Here is a 21,308-nt window from a genome sequence, read left to right on the forward strand (position 1 = left end):
ACACAGGATCGTGAACTCAGCTATAGTTCTAATTTTGACAATATTGATGAGAGCTTAATCTCATTATTGTTATAGTAAAATGGTCTTGACTCTGCTTCTGGTTATGCATCTCTCACACTGGACTCCCTTATTTCCTGTCCCACTAGGGGATGATTTACAGTTCCCTGACTCAGTACCTCTCCAAACATTTGACTTTTGAGCTGAAAACATTATGCACAGCAGGAACGTGAACTAGAATCACCAAACTAAGGCTTTATTACACTTCAAAAGGCTTGCCAGAAAAAAACCCACAGATTTCCTGACAGCAGCCTCTAATAGACCTGCTACTCACTTTCCCTGTCCTCTTGATCATAATGAGGCTGGACAACCCTCCCAATGTTTGCACTAAACAGAAGAAACAAGCTCAGCCTCCTGCTTTTTAGTAGCTTAAAACATGTCTTGCATAGTCTAGTTTGCGTCAAAGCAGTCATTCTGTGTAGATATTCACAAAAGATCCAGAGTTCTCCACTTTCAACTGCATGGAGCATCCCAGTCCCTCAGAAAAACACACAATTAAGAGCAGCAACTGAACATTTTCCGATGTGAGTAAATGCTTAGAAAAATATCCCTTTTTCCACTCCCAAGACATTTCTCCAAAGTAAATACTAATCAGTATATCTTCACAAAAAAAGGCAAATTAGAAAACTAAAGTAATCAAGCAAACAAAAATAGCCTCAAAAATTTTAAAATAAGGAAGCTAAATATATGTGCAATGGCAACATATAAGCCCATCCTGAATGGGTCTAAAAGACAAAAAATTCCATAAATTTTTCAATTTTTAATGATGCTGCTCTATTACTCCACTCATCCTCATCCTTTGAGCCTCAGAAAACTTCGTTTACCCTACTCAGACAATATTTTGATGCTTTAAAAAAGTAGTCTTAAAATCACAAATTTTGCCTCTTTAATAGGTCGTAATTTTGAAATGGCATAGCAAGTAATACATTAAGAGCATGAACTGTGCATAAAAAATATAGGAATTTGTTTCAACTAATGCACATTATTAACAATAGCTGAATTCAGAATAACTGCCTTTCATATGCCACCTTAATTTTGTAAAAGCAACTGACAATGAATCTAATTTGAATTTACAATAAAATAAGTGGTTCATGCTAGAGTGATATCTACAGCATTCAGAATCTTCAAGTTAATAATAATATCCCTGTTGAAAGACTCAAAACCATCTTTATTTAAATTGCTTTCACAGGCACTTTAAGTTCTATTTTACAGTCTAAGTACTACTGTCTACACTGATCTGAAAATATATTTCAGTCACCAGTATGACAAATATTTTGAATGGGCCTCTATTTCAGTAATTCAAGTCTAATTGAACACCTATAACCTTCACATTAAAAATGACTCCACTGAAATTTGTTTAGACTGATTAATTTTAGCAATAAGACAGAAAGTACCACAGTAGAAATTGCCAAAATCATATAACAGATTAATAGATGTCTAATCAGTCTTGCTCAGGAAGAAAACAACATGAGACATAGGCATCAGTCCCATATACACACCACACTCCAATGAAAATTATTTCTCATTCTGAACTTATAACTAAACGCTAAAATCACCTGTATCATTTACCTTCTGCTTATGGCTTTCTTTAAACATGAATGGTTTTAAATTAGCAAGGTCAGGAATCCACTAACTACAAAAAAAACTAAATCAAAACAAAACAAAAAACAAACAAATAAAATCCAAACCAAACAAATAAACAAAAACCCCACCATAAACCTCATTTGTTCTGTAACTTAAAAATAAAATACAAAAACCCAAAGTTAACTTAAAGGTGGAAACAAAGTACTCAATGTACTACACCCAAGCCCTTCAAACTTGACTGCCATGTTCCTCCCTGTCTCAGGAACACCTAACTTTACTGCCTGATTATTGGCAGAAATACTGGCTTTTGTCCTGCTTGAAGCAGGACTCTGGAGCTCCAGAGGCTTCTTAGAACTGCTAGCACCTTATGGTCTTTTCTCTGAGTAGGAAGTGCCTTAAAAAGGACCCTGTCTTGTTACCTTATCTACTGCACAAGACCCTGTACAAGTACCATTCCCTTTTGTAAGGACATTTTTACACTTCCACATCACAGCACAAAAATGGAGGCTGCAGCCAGAGGGGGGGTCAATCCCTTCTCACAGGTAACACGTGACAAGAGGAAATGGCCTCAAGTTGTGCCAGGGAAGATTTAGACTGGATAATAATTTGGAAAAATTTCTTGACTGAAAGGGTGGCCAGGCATTGGAATGGGCTGCCCAGGGAAATTATGGAATCACTATTCCTGAAGTGTTCAAAAGGTATATGGATGTGGCACTTAGGGACATGGTTTAGCGATGAACATGGTGGTGCTGAGTTAACCCTTTGAGATCTGTTCCAATCTCAGTGATTATAAATTATTCTATGTAGTAGCACACAAAACCCCAAAGGAAAAGCTCTGAAAGCCCTCTGAACTATATAGAAGCTATGGTAGGAACAAAATGGAGTTAGTGTTAAGTGATCTTTCTGTTTAGAAGAAATTTCTTATGGATTTTTAAGCATGTTCCCTCAAAAAGCAGCATGAGCAAAAAGGAAATTGGCAGTATAGATATAAAGCTACTTTCAATACAGATTTAAATGCCAAGCCATGACTTATTTCAGAAGGGGATCCAACCTATAGAGCATCTTATACTACTTGTGGCACGGAGCTTAGGCAAAATGAAGTGAATATTTTGTATCAAGAACCCTTAAAAAGCAACTGTTCCATCTTTTTCATTTATATGTATGAACACAGCCAAGTAGCCTTTACATGAGATTTAACTTGTCATTTTGGTGAGTCATCAAGAAGGGTCTATAATCTTTGTTCCTTATTACGTGCATAGCACTGCTCAAACTTTGACTTCCTTTGACAACTTTCACAAGAAAAAGCCTATGTCAGATCTCACTTGAGAAATGGATCAACCTGCAGTTCTTAACATGCAAATACCACATTTTAAACTATTGCCAAGTTGAAACAGTAACCATAGCACATCCAGTTAGTGAACTTTAAAACAGACAGATTTGAGAACTATTAAAGACCAAACTTAAAGCTCTAGGGCACTGGAAAAGGCAATGTAGCCTAAAAACCCGATGACAGATTGAAACAAACCACATTTAATACTGGAAGACAGCTATGCTATCAAAACACATCCTCACCAGGGATTTTTCCATCACTGTATTTTGTATAATTGATAGTTACACAAATAAGTGTACAGATGTTTATCCAGCATTATGCAAGATTTATGTAGGCATCAGCAAGACATAGTAGTGTTGTCTTCCCCCACTTCCCTAAAAATCCTTTTGAGCAACTAGAGCTTGCCAGCACCCTCCATCCCAGCTGACAGAAGGCCAGGGCACAGCTCAGTCTGGCAATCCTTAGCTCAGTAAAGTGTCACATTCCACTGATAAATCGCAGTAAAACAGAACTCACACCTTCTGTAAGTCACAGTTTACTTGAAATCAACACTAAACCAGAAATTTCAGGAAACATTCACAAATGCTGAGGGAGCTGGCTGATATAAAAAGAGTGGCCTGCTGATGACAAGATCGTGGCTATCAGGGAACATCACTGATGATTGAAGCAAAGCAAATATCAGTCCCATTTTCAAGAGCAGGGAGGAGGAAATGGGGCACAACGGGATGTTAAAACTCACCTTGGATCCCTTGAAAGGTGATGCAGTAAACAGCCCTGGAAAATCACTTCTAAACATAGTAGCGCAAGGTGAGTGTGAGTAGCTCACATCAATTTGTGACAGGGAAGTCAGTCCTAACCAAACAGAGCAATCAACAACATGAGCACCCCACAGATGAGACAAAAGCAGCTGATTCATCCACCCCATCTACGGTAGGGCTTTTATACTGTCTCCCACACCATCCTCACATGAACTGATGAGGTAGAGGCTAAAGACATGGACCAAAAACTGACCTGCCTGGCTCAAAGTGTTGTGTTAGAGGCATCATCACCAGCCCAGAGGAAGCCTGGACACTGGTGGGTGTTTAATATCTTCATCAATGGTCTGGCTGACAGCACAAAGTGCAGTTTCATCAAGTTTACAGATAACAGAAAACTGGACTGGTTAAAACATCAGAACATTGTGATGACACTCAGAAGTACCTTGAAGAGCTAGAGGAATGGGCTAACAGCAGCCTCATGAAGTTCAAAGGGAAGTCAAAGTCCTGTGCCTGTGGAGGAATAACCCCATGTATAAGAGCAGCCTGGAAACCAAACAGCCAGAAAGCAGTTTTGCAGAAGAGGACTTGTTCAAACAAGCTGAACACCAGCCAGGAAGGTGCACTTGCAAAGGCCACCAGCACCTGGACTGACACCAGAGCAACACTCCCAGCACTTTGGAAGTAGTGATCCTTGCTCTCTACCCAGCACTCATGCAAGTTTAAGCAAGCTGCTTGTTTGATTTCTGCTGTTTTACTGAAGAGTTTTGAAACAATTGTTTGAAGGAAAGTTTTGTTCCATCTTCAGTACTTTGAAAAATATTCTAGAAAATTCTGTCGTCCCCCAAGATTTATTTCTCATGAAATACTGTAGCCCAGAAAGCCATGATTTGTTACCTGAAAGCATGCTAGAAATTAATGTTGTTAATGTATCGCAGGATTATATATGCACAGTCAAGAGAAATTTATATGGACAGACCCAGGGTACAGCAGGCCATTGCCTTCCTTGTCCATAGTCCCACCATTACTGTACTCCGCAGGGCGGAAAATGCACATTCTTCCAAAGTTACATAGCTCTTTCCACTGCTTCCTAGAACATAATTTTTTAAAATACATTTTCTGTCCAATAAACATTTGTCATTATTCATATTTCAAACAGAGTTATGGAAAGAAACAGATGAGCTTATCACAAGTACCTATAATGTTTCTAAATTCTTATACTGAATTCAGTATAAAGCTCAGGGTAAACGGACACTGTTAGGAATAGAAAACTCATAACCACTCATCCAGCTTAACCATTACCAACAAGCATAACCTCAATCTTTCTACAGAATTGATGAAAACAGCTAAATATTTTGTGACTTTGCACTGATCAAGTAAACCAGGAAAGTGAATGTAACCACTGCTTTGGAGCCAGTGAAAGATTAACCACTGAAAACAGTATATGCTGGAGTTATCTGTTGATTCAACTTACTGTTTATGATTTTCTCAGCTTGTTGATTCTAACAAAAGTTTCCTGGTCCTCTGATGTTAATTGCTTAGATTCCTGAAACACAGTATCTGAAAGTTTGTTTACTAAAGCACAAACTATTGATATGTAAGTAAGCTGTGCAAAGATAAACTTGTATAGAAAAAAATCAACCACATGGGACAAAATGGATGGGTTGTACATTAATCTGTAAAACAACCATAAAAAAACATCAAGAATTTGAAAAATGCTTTCAGAGAATATTTATGGGAAAGGTAACAACCCAAGTATCTGAAAGCAATTGTGTATTCTGATCCACAGATGTATGAAGCAAACCTATGGAGGTTAGTTAACACATGTAAATAAAGGGGACTAATTTCAACACACCATGCTTGCCTACAGTATTCCGCAAAATAGATGCTTGATACAACACTAGTGGAGAAAGATTGTATACCCTTATTAGAAGTTTCTAGGTGCACAGCAGAGGTCTGCACACCCTGTGACCAGGGATGTTACAGTTTTTATAACTTTCCAGCAATTAACATATGAGCTATCTATGACCAACCATGGTTTTCATTTACCTTGGTGCCCCACCCATGGAGATCTTCAGAACTGCACGTTGGAGAAGCTCCAGGACCTCTAGGCCTTCTTGTGTTTTGTCTTTATGCTATCTGCAGGTGGTTCTTCACAAACACTATTGCCTTGTCAAGGCATGAGAAAGTGTGAGAAACATTCTGTACAAAAGTGCCCAATGATTTCTAATATGTGAGCAACCCAGAAAACTTACATAATCCTAAAAGTTCTAAAAACCTACAAAATACACTAAACCTTTAGGCATCACCATCCTGGATTACATTAACACATCACTAATCCTCTAATCTCAAAGCCAGGTTGAATGGGGCTTTGAACAAGCCAGGTGGACTGTGGCCCTGCGCGTGGCAGAAGGGTTGGAACTAGATGACCCCTAAGGTTCATTCCAACCCAAACCATTTCATGATTCCTTCAGAAGGCTATTTATCCCACTGCCAGCACATAAAAGAGATAAAACCCTACTTTTTTACAAAATTTTTGTAGGCAGTACTTTTATTATTTGTCATCCATTACGGTCCTTGGCTGCAGTAACAAAACTTGGCAGGAAAAACATATAAAAGGCAGCTTGTACATCTACCATCCTATGGGAAAGTGCAGCTTAAAGAAATTTAAGTGGAAATTTTATGTATGAGCCTTAGCATAAACAGGATGTTAAAAGCTCAGCAGCCAATTAATTTTTAACTAGCAGAGGGATAACATTAATTACTATCCCTTTCACATGCTCAGTAGCAGGTGAATACAAATTATTTTCTGTGTATCAAGATACATATTACACAGAATTAAGCATATTGTTACCACATTCAATTTTTTCCCAATTATTAGTCTATTAAGCATATTCTCATAAAATTAGTTGAATCACTCCACAGAATTTTGCAAGACTACACTCCCCTCAAAGTGCTGTAAACTCTGAAAGTCCAGTTTATGGACTCATTCCAGTGGCAACTCATAAGGGGAGGAACAAACAACTTTCAACAGACAACTTTTCGCAGGAAAGCAAACACTTTGCAGGAAAGCAGCCACAGCTACACTAAGCCTGGTCTCTGCTGGGCCATGTGCTAGCCCATGTAGCACCTTCACTGAGGAAAGCAAATCTTCCAACTTTCATGGCATTTGAAAAAGAAAGTTTTTTCTTAAACTAGTATTTCTAGCATTCACCTAATAGAACATTACTCAACTTAAGAAAAAAAATTAAACAGACTATGTTTAATACCTGCATAAGTATCTGAAGATACCAAGTACTGCCACTAAGCTTTGGCTGAAACACACATTACAAAGTTAAAATATACTACAGCTTAAGTAGCATTTGTGGAATGGTTTCACTTGCCAAAGGAAACAGCTCTTAACTAAAATCTCTCTAAAGAAAATATCTTCATGTTTACCTTAAATAAAAGTAAGCAGTTCCTTCTAAGTTATATTTCAAGTTAGTAATTTGCTTTACAGAAAAAAGCACATTTCTTTGGTAAAAAGCATTTTTTAAAGGTCAAGGTCAAGTTTCTTTTCAACAGACATGACTAAGACTTAGAGATGTAAGAAGCAGTATACCTGTATGTTCTGTGCAAATACTCAGCAGTCAAGATATTGAAAGTTCATTTTTCTTACTAATTTGTTTTCAAGACAGTTTAAAATCAAGTGCTTATATAGAAGTGGAAATGTGATGCCTGAGTTTTACTGCAACCCCATTATGTCACACAGTTATATGATGAATTAACTGCAGACCTGTTACTAGTTTAGTTTTAATGCAGCTAATTTCAAAATCCCAAATTTCACCAAACACATTTTTCCCTGTGATGAGTGAAGGGGCGTATTATGAACTTTGTTAGGAGAGTAATTCCTAAACTGAACAGTTTAAATAGCAGATTTCAATACATTTCTACAGATTATGCACAGAAAATCCACTATTACAGAGTGTCATATGCACAAGGCAGCTGACACCTTCAAGTGCAGTGGAACAACTCATAGCCTGAGAAATTCAGCTACAATTAAGGTGAGACAGCAAAACCTAAACTGAAACAGTTGCACTGGGAAGCTACAGAAACTGCTACCAAGCAGACACCTGCCCTGTCTGTTCCCCAACTGCCTTCTTAACCCCATATATTCAGGTTTCTGCTCCTTCATCACTTCTGTCTGCCAAGAAACAGTAAGAAAAGTGCCAACGTCAAGTACCTGAGGTGCCATTACTTCTTGGTTCAGTGATGCTCAAATTGCTTCTATATGGATAAGAAAATTTTGAAGCTCTATTTTCCTAAAGTATAGAATGAAGTTACCTTCTAGTTTTGGCAGAGGACAAAGGGGATGCATTTTGAAAAATATAGCTGCTTAAGAAATTCAGTCTTGGTGACCAAAGAATGAAGGACAGCTGAACAATAATCACTTAACGGGGTAGATTGTTCTATCACTCCTTGCTACTAGAGAGAAACAAAGCAAAAAGTGCATTTATTAAAAACAAGAAACCCAAACAGTCACAATGGATACTTGTGGATCCATGAAGTGTTCTTAAAGAATGGGTCATGTGTTACTAAACTTCATATCTTGCTTCCCCTTCTCAATTCATTGATTTTAGAGCAAGGACATGCATGACATATCCAGTAACATACAGAATAACCACCTAAAAGGCTACAATATGCTGTTTTGCATACACCAAAGAAATAAAAATGCTTAACTGAATTGACTTTCCCCTAAAATATCTGAAAAGAACAATCAATCACAGGAAAGATAAGCTATTTCTCATGGCATCAGGATAAACACAGGCACAAATACTTCTTCCAAATTTGACATGTGGGTTTAGACTCAATCATCAGTGTGTCACAGGGTCAGAAAATACCAGAAATGCATTTATAATCTTTGTGGATCCTAAATAGAACTACATGCCCAGGATTGCTCTTTTTACAGTATCCCTTTCTAAAGCAACACAAATTTAATCTAACAAGTTACTATTTCAGTTTTCTATAACTATCATCTTAAAAACATGAACATAACACTAAATATCAGAAAGGGCTGAGAATGAGGAAAAGCTTTTTTCACTAAATTCATACAGCTTGTACTTTACCATTGCATAATAACAATCTATTGACAGTACCCTCTTGGCAAGAAGCATGAGAATAACTGTAGCTGGCCAGGAGCATCCATTCTCTCTCTCTTTTTTTTTTTCCTTTTTTTTTCCCCTGAAGGGGCCATCTGCTCTTATTTCTTCATTTTGTGGTTTAGCTTGAAATTACATTGACTATTCTCTTGGGATTTCAATTAAGTACATGTAAAACTGTCTCCCATGTCAGGATGGCTATCTTGAGGATTAAATACTGTAGGGTGAAAAGGGAAAAGAGGTTGTTAGCAAAAGCTGATTGACTATAATTGATACTGCTCAAACAGCTAATCAGTCATCAATACAATGAAATTTTTAAAACAGCTAACATTTGTTTTATTACAGCACAGCTTGGCATCCATTACTGACAGTATGCACAGCCATGTTTAAGGTGCCAAGCCTGAATAAAAGAACTATGCTTGCTTTCTACATTCCCTCCACTCAGCCCTTTTCAGATAAATCTGCAGAAAGGCTTAATCTCAGATTTGACAACATCAACAAAACAATCCAAATGAGGTGCCCAAAACCTCATACAAATGGTGAAAAGACATACCTACATGATTAGCATCACTCACAAAGACTTAGAAATAATGAATAGTTACTACTGAAAAAATTACTCAAATGGAAACTACAAGTTTGAGTTCTAGCCAGGTATTACACCAGGGGAATAATATTAAGTTAATAAAAAATTCTGAAAGGACTGAACAGAATTAAAACTATAGCTTTACATTATACTTCATCCAAGTAGGAAAGAAGAGTAATTTTGGTTCAGTTTTTCCTATCCATTTCACTGTTTCCCCCAGCAGAAAGACCAAGCAGGAGGCTATCCAGCAACCCTAGCACTTCAGTTAGTTCCTAGAGTAACTACTCAGCATCAACTTGTAAGCCATCATAGCAGGCAGTCTTCCAGCCTACGCAACCAGTCATTGGAAGCTTTGGTTGTTGCCTTGAACACATGGGCATAGATAAGGGATTAGTGCACTCAGGACCTACAACCTACTCAGAGGCAGAAAACACATTATGTTAGCACAGTGCTCAGTGTACCACTTCAGCCTAAAGAAGCTGTGATCTACTGGTTAAGAAAGCAAATCACGTCCATTTCCCACTGTCAGGCATTAATCTGAAGGATAATTGGCCTAGAATTCTTCACAGAACTGATCCCACAGGCAGCTACTTGCCACTTATGTGGTAATGAAATATACATCAGCATTTTTAATTAACCTTATACTGAACTATGTGAACTATTACTTAGTGTTCCAAACAAGGCCTATTATTTCAGGTCTGCAAACTGTATAAGTGCATCTATAAACAAATCATTTATAGATAACAGTATGGTAATTCCCCTGCACTCTCCATTTAATCAGCTGATAATATGAAGTGATATGCTAAGAGCTTGAAGATTAAAAATCTAGGAAAGTTTCTTTTAAAACTTGATTCAACACTTACCAAAGAGGGCTGACAGTAGTCCACCTTGTCTCAAATATACATGAAGAAAACACTACAGACCAAGGCTATTTCAATAGCAATCCACAGAATCATAGAAGAGTTTGGGTTGGAAGGGACGTTAAAGATCATCTAGTTGCAACCATGTGATGTGGGCAGGGACACCTTCCACTAGTCTATGTTCTTGGAGCTATTATCCAACCCGACCCTCGAAGACTTCCAGGAATGGGGCAACCAATCTCTCTGGGCAAACTGTGCCAATGCCTCACCACTCCCACAGTGAAGAATTTCTTCCTAATATCTAATCTAAAGCTCTCCCCTTCTAGTTTAAAACCATCCCCCTGTATGATACACTCTTATCCTTGATATATAAAGTGGGGAGAAGAAGGATGGGGAGGATGTACAAAGTGCCAGCACTTGTCTTCCCAAGCCATTAGGCATGATGGAGTTCAGCTTGCCTGGAGATGGCTGAACACCAGCCTGCACATGGGAAGCAATGAATAGATCCCTTGTTTTCCTTTGCTTCTGCACGCAGCTTTTGCCTTGCTTATCAAGTCGCCCTATCTTAAGCCAAAGTTTTCTAGCTTTTACACTTGCGATTATCCATCTCCCGGGTCCCAGCGCAGGGAAACTGGCGAGCGCCTGAGTTGCCTGCGGGGCTTAAACCATGACAGAGACACACCCGGGCTTTGGGATGCAGAACAGACAGAACACATCTGGCTGGGAGAGCAGCTCTGACAGACACCGATGGCACCCAGGACCCACGTCCAGCCCCCACCGCTCCGATCCCGGCTCGCCACAGGGGCTCACACCCGCTCCCACCGACCCGATCCCGGCTCTCCACAAGGGCTCACACCCGCTGCCGGTGCCCCGCAGGGCCGGGCCGCTGCCGCCCCCTCCTGGCACCGTGCGGTGCTGCGTACGGCACCGCTCCCGAAGGAACACGAAAGACTTCTCAAAGCCCTCCAGAAACAGTTCGCAAAATGAAACTTGAAAATTGCCTTCTCTAACACCTAGCGCCCTACTAATAATCGAGAGTTCCCTTACAGAGAAGCATCCAAAAACTTTCCTGCGCAATCGTCAGGATTTCTGCATCACTATGTATAAAATGCTGTATTGGTATCCTATTGGAAAATCCACCATGGAAGGCTTCTGCTCTTTCAAAGTGTGCCCATAACAGTTCATCATAGCCTGAGATTCACAAATACACAGAAGAAATAAGGATGGGGGGGAGGAGGAGAGGGGAATCTTCAGAGGTCATTAACTCCCTATCATGGATTAACCCCAGCTGGCAGCTGAACTCCGCAGATGTGCTCACTTTCGCACAAGAGGGTGAGGAGAGAATTGGAAGGGGAAAAATGAAAAAACTCGTGCATTGAGATGAAGACAGTTTAATAGGTAAAGCAAAAGCCATGCACACAAGTAATGCAATACAAGGAATACATTCACCACTTCCCATGGGCAGGCAGCTGTTCAGCCATTGCCAGGAAAGCCAGGCTCCATCACATGTAACAATGACTTGAGAAGACAAACACAATTTTGACTCTTCCTTTCCTCCCACAGCTTTATACGATGAGTATGACACCATGTGGTCTGGAATATCCTTTGGGTCAGTCATCATCAGCTGTCCTGACTGTGCCCCTCCCAAACTCCTTGTGCACCCCCAGCATCCTCACTGTGTAATAATAAGGTCAAGAGTATATAAGTGAAAAGACTGCTTAAGACAATTTGTGTTATGCAAGACAAACTGAACCACAATAGTCCTTTCAAGTCTTTAAGATTCAGTATTAAGGTGCTGCATTTCACTTTGCAGACCAGCCTAGGATATTACCAGGATAACTCTACACAAACAGCAGATGTTAACTAGAGCTAAAGGTATCACTGCAGCCTATCTGCTGTGAAGCACAAAGTGAAGAAGCTTAGCTCCTCCAGGCACAAGGCTTTAAATGGAGAAACTGAAAAGTTCAAGCTGTTTTGCTTTAAGAATCACCTTCAACCACCACAAAAGTTTTGGGGAATCCCTTTAAGGAAAACAGAAAACTCATCTGTGACCAAGTTTCCTCAAAACTAACACTTCTTGATCCTAAAAAAGCAGGCATGAACAACCTTAGTGGCTCCTGCTTTCACAAAAGTGAAATTTATCATTTAGCATTAGTCTGGAGGTGGGTGGAAAAGGGTGATTATTTTCCTTCACTGGTTTACCCAATGGAGCTGTATCACTGAAGTCTGCATACAGGGCAGCCCATAATTTCTACTTGGTATCAGAAAAAAGGCAACAGAAAGCTCCTTAATCCTCATACTGTGCATCTGATCTCAGGTAGCAGAAACTGGGCTGCTGACCAGAGCCACATAAGGATTGGTACTTGACCACCTCTAGTTAATTAGGACACAGATCAAAAGGAACCAGTAACAAAAGCCTTCCTCCATCATCAGCAACCACAAAAGGAGGCACATTACAGGAAGAATGACACCATTAAAAGCAGTCCTTCCATTTCTGTAGCTTTTAAAAACATTATCTCAAAAGAGTAGCGAAAAATGGCTGAAAAAATCTAAAACTTTTTACTTTCAAACACATCTGCTTCCCAGAGTACTGTTACTGAATGATCTGAGACAGTAAAAAGCTGCAGACACATTTTCTCTCCAAACATCCAGCAAATACAGCAGCACTGTCAGAGGAGAAGCAATTCTGACTTATAGAACCATAGCATAATCCCCAATGGGAAAGGCCCCACGAGGATCATTGAGTCCAACTCTTTGTCCTGCACAAGACCGTCCCAAAAGTCACACCATGTGCCTGAGAGCATCATCCAAATGCTTCTTGAACTGTCAGGCTTGGTACTGTGGCCACTGCCCTGGGGAGCCTGTTCCAGTGCCCAACCACCCTCTATGTGAAAAATCTTTTTCTAATATCCAACCTAAACCTCTCTGGACCATTCCCTTGAGTCCTGTCACTGGTCAACACAGAGGAGAGATCAGTGCCTGCCCCTCCTCTTCCCTTCATGAGGAAGTTGTAACTATAATGAGGTCTCCCCTCAGTTTCCTCTTCTCCTGGCTGAACAGACCAAGTGCCCATCAGCCAAACCTCATACAGCTTCCCCTCAAGGGCCCTCACCAGATTTTTAGCCCTCCTTTGGACACCTTCTGATAGCTTTATATCTTTCTTATATTGTGATGTATAAAACTACACAGGGTAGTCAAGGCTTTATCCTATATTCTTTGTCTTGTCAATAAAAAGGCATCCTCCTCTGCCTATTCCTTTTGAACAATCCAGAGGGATTAATAAAGTTGAAGAAAACAGTAAAACCTCAAAGAACTTGCAACTTCAGGTTTTCACTGTCATATTATACTAAGATCAGCACAGCAGCAGTTGTTAAATTTTCTTTTGGATCAAGTACAATTTACTGAAATGATTTATAATCTTTTAGGTTTCCAATTACTTTGTCAAGAAATTCTTCCTTGAAAATAAAGACTCATAAAAGAAAACCTATATAAGCCAAAAAAGCGAAAGATTTACCATCTACAAGAATTAAACTGACATTTGTTTTCTGCTTTGCAACTTTGTTGCTGTTGAGCTTCTACCTGAAGCCAAAAGTTTGATAAACACATCAAAATAAGAAATGAAAGGCAGCCAGCGCGTAGCAACTGAAGATGGAGAGTAGGAAGGAAGGAAATCCATTTAGCTTCCTGGTTTCTTATTAATTTTACCTTGACAATAAGGTAGAATGATGAAAAACAACACCACAACATAAAAGAACAATAAGTGATAAATATGACAAAGTTGAGCTCAAGCAAATGAATATTATAAGATAAAATACACACACAAAGAATAAAACATGCATTGTTCAGCTGCAGAGACAAAAATACATCACTCAGCTTAACAACATTCCTTCATACCACCTCTTCGGTTGCTTCCCTTTAATTTACTCCCTGTCATGAACAGCCAGGCTATACCTACTGTGCAGACTAAGTCACTGATAGTTCAAAGTGCTCCACAATATACCTGAGACCAAATGTCCACAAATGCACCTCACTCAGAATCAAAGATGTCAAGACAAGCAAACTGCACCACTCTTCGTATTTGGATTGAGTTAATCATCCATTGCTAAAGCACTGTTATTTCATGTGTACTTTTTTGGACAGACATTTCACCATCACTTTAAAGGGCCTCCTAACATCTTATTTAACATAACACCTATTTACCTCTGAAGGCAGCCAGGCACACAAGTCAAAGATCACCTTCACACACCAATCAGCCTAGCAAGAGGTCTACAGGCCTTCTCAAGCTTGCAAAGCCTTGTATTTTTTCCATGATTTCCTCAAAGATTAAGACATACAGACTTCTATACCTAGAATGTCACAAGAAAATGAAATTCCTGAGTCCATATGCCCTTGTGGCCTTAGGTTAAGGCCATAAAGATTAATTTTCTAGCTGGTGTTATACTTGAAAAACCACACTCAGCTAGAAATACATGGCTCTAAAGTAATTCCAAAACTACTACAACCCCTAGCAAACAGCCCCCATTGCATGGGTGAGACTTGCCTTCCCAGGATTCAGGGGTAGACAGCCTTAACCAAGATATTCCTCTTGCCCAGTGTAAAAGTCCTGTCCTTCATAATTTTCTATTTGAAAAAGAGCATTAATAATGTAAACATTAAGCTTGAAAGATTCCTGCAGAGCTCAGCTAAGAACAGTCAGTTAATTCACCATAAAATATTAGGTGTGTCAATTACCAGTTAATCCATTTAAGCATGCTTTTTACTGAACCTGCTAAATAGTTATTAAAAAGTCATGCAGTACCTCACTGAATACTTAATAGAGGCCACTCAACTCTGACCTTTCATACCTGATTCTTTCAAATCAAAGTGCATCCTAAATTCTTTTGTTTCTTGATTATACCTGAGGTCAGAAAGGGGGAAAAAACTCAGAAGGTAGAAAGGTCACGTACATAAATTTTTAAGTACATGCAAGTGAAGTCCAACAAGCCACAGGCTAGAAGAGCAGCCATTGAGTGCTGTGACCTTCTTTCTGATTCCTCCAGTAAATAAGTACTCAGAAGGTTACAGTTTTAATTTGCATGGCTTGTGTCAAAAAGGATTGAAAGTGACAAACCATGTCAGGCTGCATTTGAAACCTTTAAATTCTATCTCTCTCATTGACTGCTAAAGTGAGTGTGCAAGTGAATTAGAAGTCAGCTTCAGACTAACTGTCATCGCCGGTGAGTGGCTGCAGGCTCAGTCATGCTCCAGAGCAGATGAGCCCAGGGCTGAAGAAAGTATGATTATCTTCAGCTGCATTTCACAGAAGCCTGTTAACATGGCTGGAATATCTGATAAATCACTTCCCCAGCCTCTTAGGAGGCCAAGATTGAAATCTAATTTTTAATAAGTCCTACAACTGTCAACATAAAGTTTCACTGCAGTAAAAGCAAAGAGCAACCATGAAAAAAACATGAACTTCTGAAGTATTAATAAATACGGATGGCTGAGATAAGGGACAGACTCTGAAATACCCTTTCTCCCCTCCAAGACTTACTTTTCATGCTGCTTTGAGAAACAAATAGAACACAAGTTAGCATTCCCTGGTTTGATGGTGCAACCAGCCAGGACAGGTGACCCAAACTGGCCAAAGAGATATACCACACCATCAAACATTATGTCCAGCATTTAAACTGGAGGGATTTGTCTGTAAGCCACTGATCACTGCTCAGAGACAGGCTGGGCATCAGTCAACAGGTGGGGAGCAACTGTACTGTGCATCACTCATTTCTCTTGGGTTTTGTTCCTCTTTTCCCTTTTCATTGCAGTTATTATATTTTACTTTATTTCAATTATTAAACCCACATATTCTACCTTTTTTCGATTCTCCCCACATTCCATCAAGGGGACAAGTACTAGTTACCAGCTGGAGTTAAACCACAACAAAAATCAATAACATATACGGAATCTTAATTTATTAAGCTCCTACTTTAACCATTTTTACAAAGTCATTCCTTAACTGATAAAAACCAGACCACTAATACCCTCCACAAAGCAGAAGTGAGTACACTTCCTCTTATCCCATTCTCCCTGATATTTAGAGAGGTACTGCTCTGTTTGGTTATTGAATGCCTGCTCAAAACCTGACAGAAGACACAGCAAGTCCTGTCTGAACACTGCTAGACATGTGGCTCAGGGAAGCCATTGACCACACAGCTAGCACCTACAGCCATCTACTGATAAGAAAGCTTGATGTTCCCGTGCATCATCTCACTGACAGCTTACAGGAAGCCTTGCCAATTTAAGACATTACCTCAAATCTCAGAGCAGCTAAAATGAGCTTGCAAGGAAGAAATCCACAGGTCCAGTCTACAGGGAAGAGTTGTCTCACAGCAATGGCACCAGGACTCATTATCTTCTGACAAGGATTTCAGCAGCCCTAGCTTTGATGACAGGGCTCTTCTCACCTACACATTTAATTTTACACAAATCAAACAACTGCCAGGCACTCATCTCAACGTCTCCCCTGTTACAAAATGTGTCTGGTATCATGTTTTATTTACAGTTAGCTTCTTCCATCTGCAGTTTCACAAATTTCATCTAACATTCACAAAAAAACTTGTCATATATCAATACTATACATACATGTGAAAAAAGATAAAGTAACTTGTCTCTTACAGATCTTTCAATATTTTTAGAGCATTACTCATGAACAAAATTATGACAACCAACATTACACTTGCACATTTAACAATGTTTACATACAACCTCAAGTGCAAAGTTAGCCTTCAGAATAAGCCCTGGTTTCAGAACTAGCATCAGTTTCACATACAAAAATATTTTTTCAGGTTTTTCATAAAAATGAGCACCTGAAAGCTACAAATAGCAAAAGTACAAATAAAAAGGTACAAGTTCTTGCTTCTTCATAGAACCTCATTGTCCCCAAGGTTCTTCAATTGCAGAAATGATAAGCTAATAACTGGACATAATGTACCAGTTCCCATTGTCTGGTACCAGCTGCAAATTAATCCTATTAGCATGGTCACCTTACTACACATGCAAAATAAGTCCACTTCCAATCTATAACATGTTTAATAGTTTACAGGCAAAAAAAAATCCCCTTTTAGGGATGGCTTAATGTTCAAGTGTACAAATAAATCTTCTTAATTAGAGTAAGGGATGTAGTCTAGTCTCATGAGAAAGATTCCTCCTGTTCCAAAATTTAAACAGCAGCCGAATGTTTGACTGTTTAAAGCAAAATTTAAGCAATAGGTCTCCCAAAGAGACAAGGCATCAAATCCTTGAGTAGATATTTCAACAAGAAAAATCAGCACTTCTATGCACTATGCAGGAACATTGAAGGGTACTGATATTTAATTTTAGTGTTTTCAAAATGCTGAAACCAAAGTTTTAAGGCAGAGAAATTGTTGTCATATGTTAATGCAGGAAGACAGATTAAGAATACTACCCACAAAAGTGTTCTTACAGCAACTGAGTTATCTCCACTTCATTCTTCAACTGAAATGTTACCCCAAAGCTTGAAGAAACTCAAGCTCTACTTTTTACCTGTATCATTTAAAATTATGTAATTTGTGTGTACTCAAATTATAATTTATAATTATAAGCATAATACACAAATGCATCCACTTCAATTTGAAAACTATAATTATCAGATTTCAGAAGTCCAGACACAGGACCCTTCCCTAGAAACCAAATTTCAACATGATTAGAAATTCTTAGCTATGCAGCTCTTTTATCTAAGCAGTACCTTAATTCCTTCAGCATCTCAGACAGATTTCCTAATTCAGCCACGCAATTCTTACAGATCAATCTTATCTTTCTGAAGAAACCTGGCTGATGTACAGTATTTTGGGTTAGGTAAATACAGACAGTAAATTTAATAGTATTAAGACATCAAAATGCTATTACATAATTAAGCTGGCTATTTAAAGCACTTAAAACCTTTGCTAAGACATTCAAAGATACCCAAAAGAAGTCAAACTTGGAAACCTACTTCACTCAAAAACTAAAAGCTAAACTAACCCAGTTTAAAAAACTGGACAAGCCGTTTCATTTCCCTTCACATTGAACTATCATATAAAGCAAAAACTATTACATATATATTTCCACTAATAATTTTCATTCATTTAAGTGCATAGTTATTATAACTGTGAATGAATAATTCATGTTAGAATTAGTGTTATGGCAGGATGACTTTTTAAAACACCCTCTCCTGTAGCCATATTTCCCACCTGTATTAGACAGTCATTTCATCTTATTTGGTTCTTTGGTGAATCTACAACTAAAACATATTTATTTTACATAGGCTTTACACAAATTTCCATTTTAAACTGCAGTTAACCAGTTAGTCACCCTTCTTAATCTTTTTTCACCTCTCTCTAACATCCTTAAATCTAAATACTTCAGATTTAATGTAAGACTACTTTCAAAGTAAACAAGAAAATCAAGAGACATACTAGAGTGCAAGAGGTTGGATTCGCATCTGCTTACATTCGCCTTTTCTACTGATAATATGATTTATTTATGGAGCTGTATGTACACATGCAGATACCATGATGAAAGGCAAAAGTTTCAGTCCTCTAATGGGGACTCTCATTTCAATGAGAGCCTCAATAAGTCACTTTGATAACAGCCATAAAGTCAGATATACTTTCTTAAACACCATTTGCAAATCACACACTTCTGTAACTCCCTACAATAATTTTCATATGCAAAAAGGATTCTCTCTTTGCTATCCAGAAAGGAACTTCACTAATTCACAGGCATGAATTTTACACCAAACACAACAAATCTGTTCATTAACATAATTCTTTTTTCCCCACTATCAACAGTGACACTTTTACAAATTCAAAGCTAGGAAAAATACACAAAATATGAATAACCCAAGGACATGCAGATACAACTCCCAGGGCATATGCATTCCATAGCAGAAACTGTGACAGCTACCCCTAACTCTACAGTGTTTCAGACAATAGTTGAGTCTCTCTCCTTCTGGTTCAGAGACAGGTATTTGCACTATCACACACCAAAATCCACGAGACATTAAAAGAATCCACAATGATTTAAAACCTGTTCATGTTATAGGTTGTAAAGTAGAGCAGCACAGCTTTGCAATCACTGCAATTGAAGCCAACATCATTTGAGCTGTCACTAAGTTATATTAGAAGATGAGCTCACAACTTATTTCACATGAACATCCCAAGCACTGTATCGAGCCTCCCCAGAGCTATACCTGAAAGTCATCTGCCAGTTACACAGTATCTCCAAGTGTACATTAAATCATATTGTAACTCACATAGAATGACTTTGTTTCAGTGATGCTACACTGACTAGAAAAGAGGTAGCACTTTAAAGCATATCTGACATGTCAGATGCGGAAGGGGTGGGGATCATTTATTATCTGAAGTTATATAATTGGAAGAGAAAATATGCTTTGTTGGTTTTTTTAAGATTTACTAAAAGGTATTGTTGGTTTCTTAATATTTTAGCTTCATAGCCCAAAGTTCCTAGGAAAGGACATCGGTTGTAGCCTCATTTTTTAAAAAGGCTCATACACACATAAACAACAAGCTATTTATTGTTCAGAAACAAGGCAGAATAGGAAAACCTTTTTGGGGTTGACGCTCAGCCCGAGCAGAGCACAGCAGACCCAGCTCTTCTATGCGACCATTCAACTCGGAATAAGCTATAACTCGACAAGTGAGCGATCGCAGCAAAAAAACCACCCGCGGAAGAGGAAAAATGCGGGAAGGGATTCAGCGTGCGCTGCCTTCGGAGCGATGCGCTGCCCGGCGGAAGGAGGGGAAGGCGCCGGGAGCCGGCGAACGCCGACAGCCTGAATGCAAACAAACCCTACCAAGCGGTGCAAGGGAGGGGTGAGACCCTCACTGAGCGTCTCACCAGCAGCCCGAGCGCAAACAACCCCTCCAAGTGGTCCCAAAGGAAGGGTGAACTCCCGGCTGAGCATTCTCGGTGACCCCGCTCCGCCCGGCCGTGCCCCGCCGCCCCTCACCTTGGTTGACCAGCCGCAGGGCGTGGGTGAAGGACGGGTCCAGCGAGTCCTTCTCCGCCATCAGCTCGGGCAGGTACTTCTCGTCCATGGCAGCGGCCCGGAGCGGCAGCGGAGCCGGGATGCCGGGTGTTCCCGTGGGGATGGCGCAGGTCCGAGTCCCAAGCGGCGGTAAATCCTCGGAGGCAGCGCTTCCCCCTGGCCGCCTCCCGCCCGGGGCTGCGGGAACGCATCCAGAAGGAAGCGCCGCAAGTTGCCGGCCGGGAGCAGGGAGGGAAGGGGCGCGGGCCGGGGGTCGCCCCCCCCTTTTACCGGGCAAGGAGCGCGTACAAATCCGTCTGCGGATTCCCACGAGGGAAGAGACGCAGCCCGGGAGCCGCTGATCCAGGCGGGACAGGCCCCCCGGGCACCCCGCACACAATAAAAAGGGGGGCGTGAGGCAGCCGGAGCGCACAGAGCCCAACACACGCATACACCCGCGGCGTGGCAGCGCCGCCTGAGGATGCAGAAAGCTCCGCGCCACGCTTATATGTCCTCGCTTAAGCCACGCCCCCCGCTACATTAAGCCCTGCCTCCTACTCTGGTCACTCCCCTGACTCCTCCCAATGGGTGATGACACCGAGCCCCACCCCCGTCGCCCCACTTGCTCAAGTGGCGACTTCTATTGGATGACGAGGTCTGTCAGTCATGAGGAAACGCAGCTTTCCATTGGTGGGTGCTGCTCGTCCCGCCCCCTCGCGGCCGGTGTGGGCACGGCGCTGAGGAAGCGCGTTCAGAGCGGGAGCCGGGAGGGAAGGAGGGGTTGGCACGGAGGATCCTGCGGGGCGCGGAGCCCCTCAAACCTCCACGGCAGCCCTTGTCCTGAGGGGACAATAGCCTTTGTCCGCTCCGACCCACGTACCCCCGCCGGGGCCGCTCCCCGGGGCCGCAGGGTCTCTCAGAGCGACCGTGACGCCAGAAAGGCGTCCCCACCTCGTCCCTGTGGGACCTCACAG

The 21,308-nt window shown here is 40.5% G+C and overlaps 1 protein-coding gene across 1 annotated transcript in view; it reads right to left on the reverse strand.

The window, feature by feature from the left end:
- Nucleotides 1-20,799, reverse strand: part of KHDRBS3 (KH RNA binding domain containing, signal transduction associated 3) — a 94,353-nt gene extending 73,554 nt beyond the window's left edge. Inside the window, exon 1 of the mRNA XM_071553797.1 lies at nt 20,317-20,799. Coding sequence (XP_071409898.1) covers nt 20,317-20,785 — 469 coding nt within the window. The 5' untranslated portion in view covers nt 20,786-20,799. The remainder of the gene's footprint in view (nt 1-20,316) is intronic.
- Between the last annotated feature and the right edge of the window lie 509 nt (nt 20,800-21,308).

This window comes from Pithys albifrons, chromosome 4, assembly GCF_047495875.1.
Source record: "Pithys albifrons albifrons isolate INPA30051 chromosome 4, PitAlb_v1, whole genome shotgun sequence".
Taxonomy (NCBI): domain Eukaryota; kingdom Metazoa; phylum Chordata; class Aves; order Passeriformes; family Thamnophilidae; genus Pithys; species Pithys albifrons.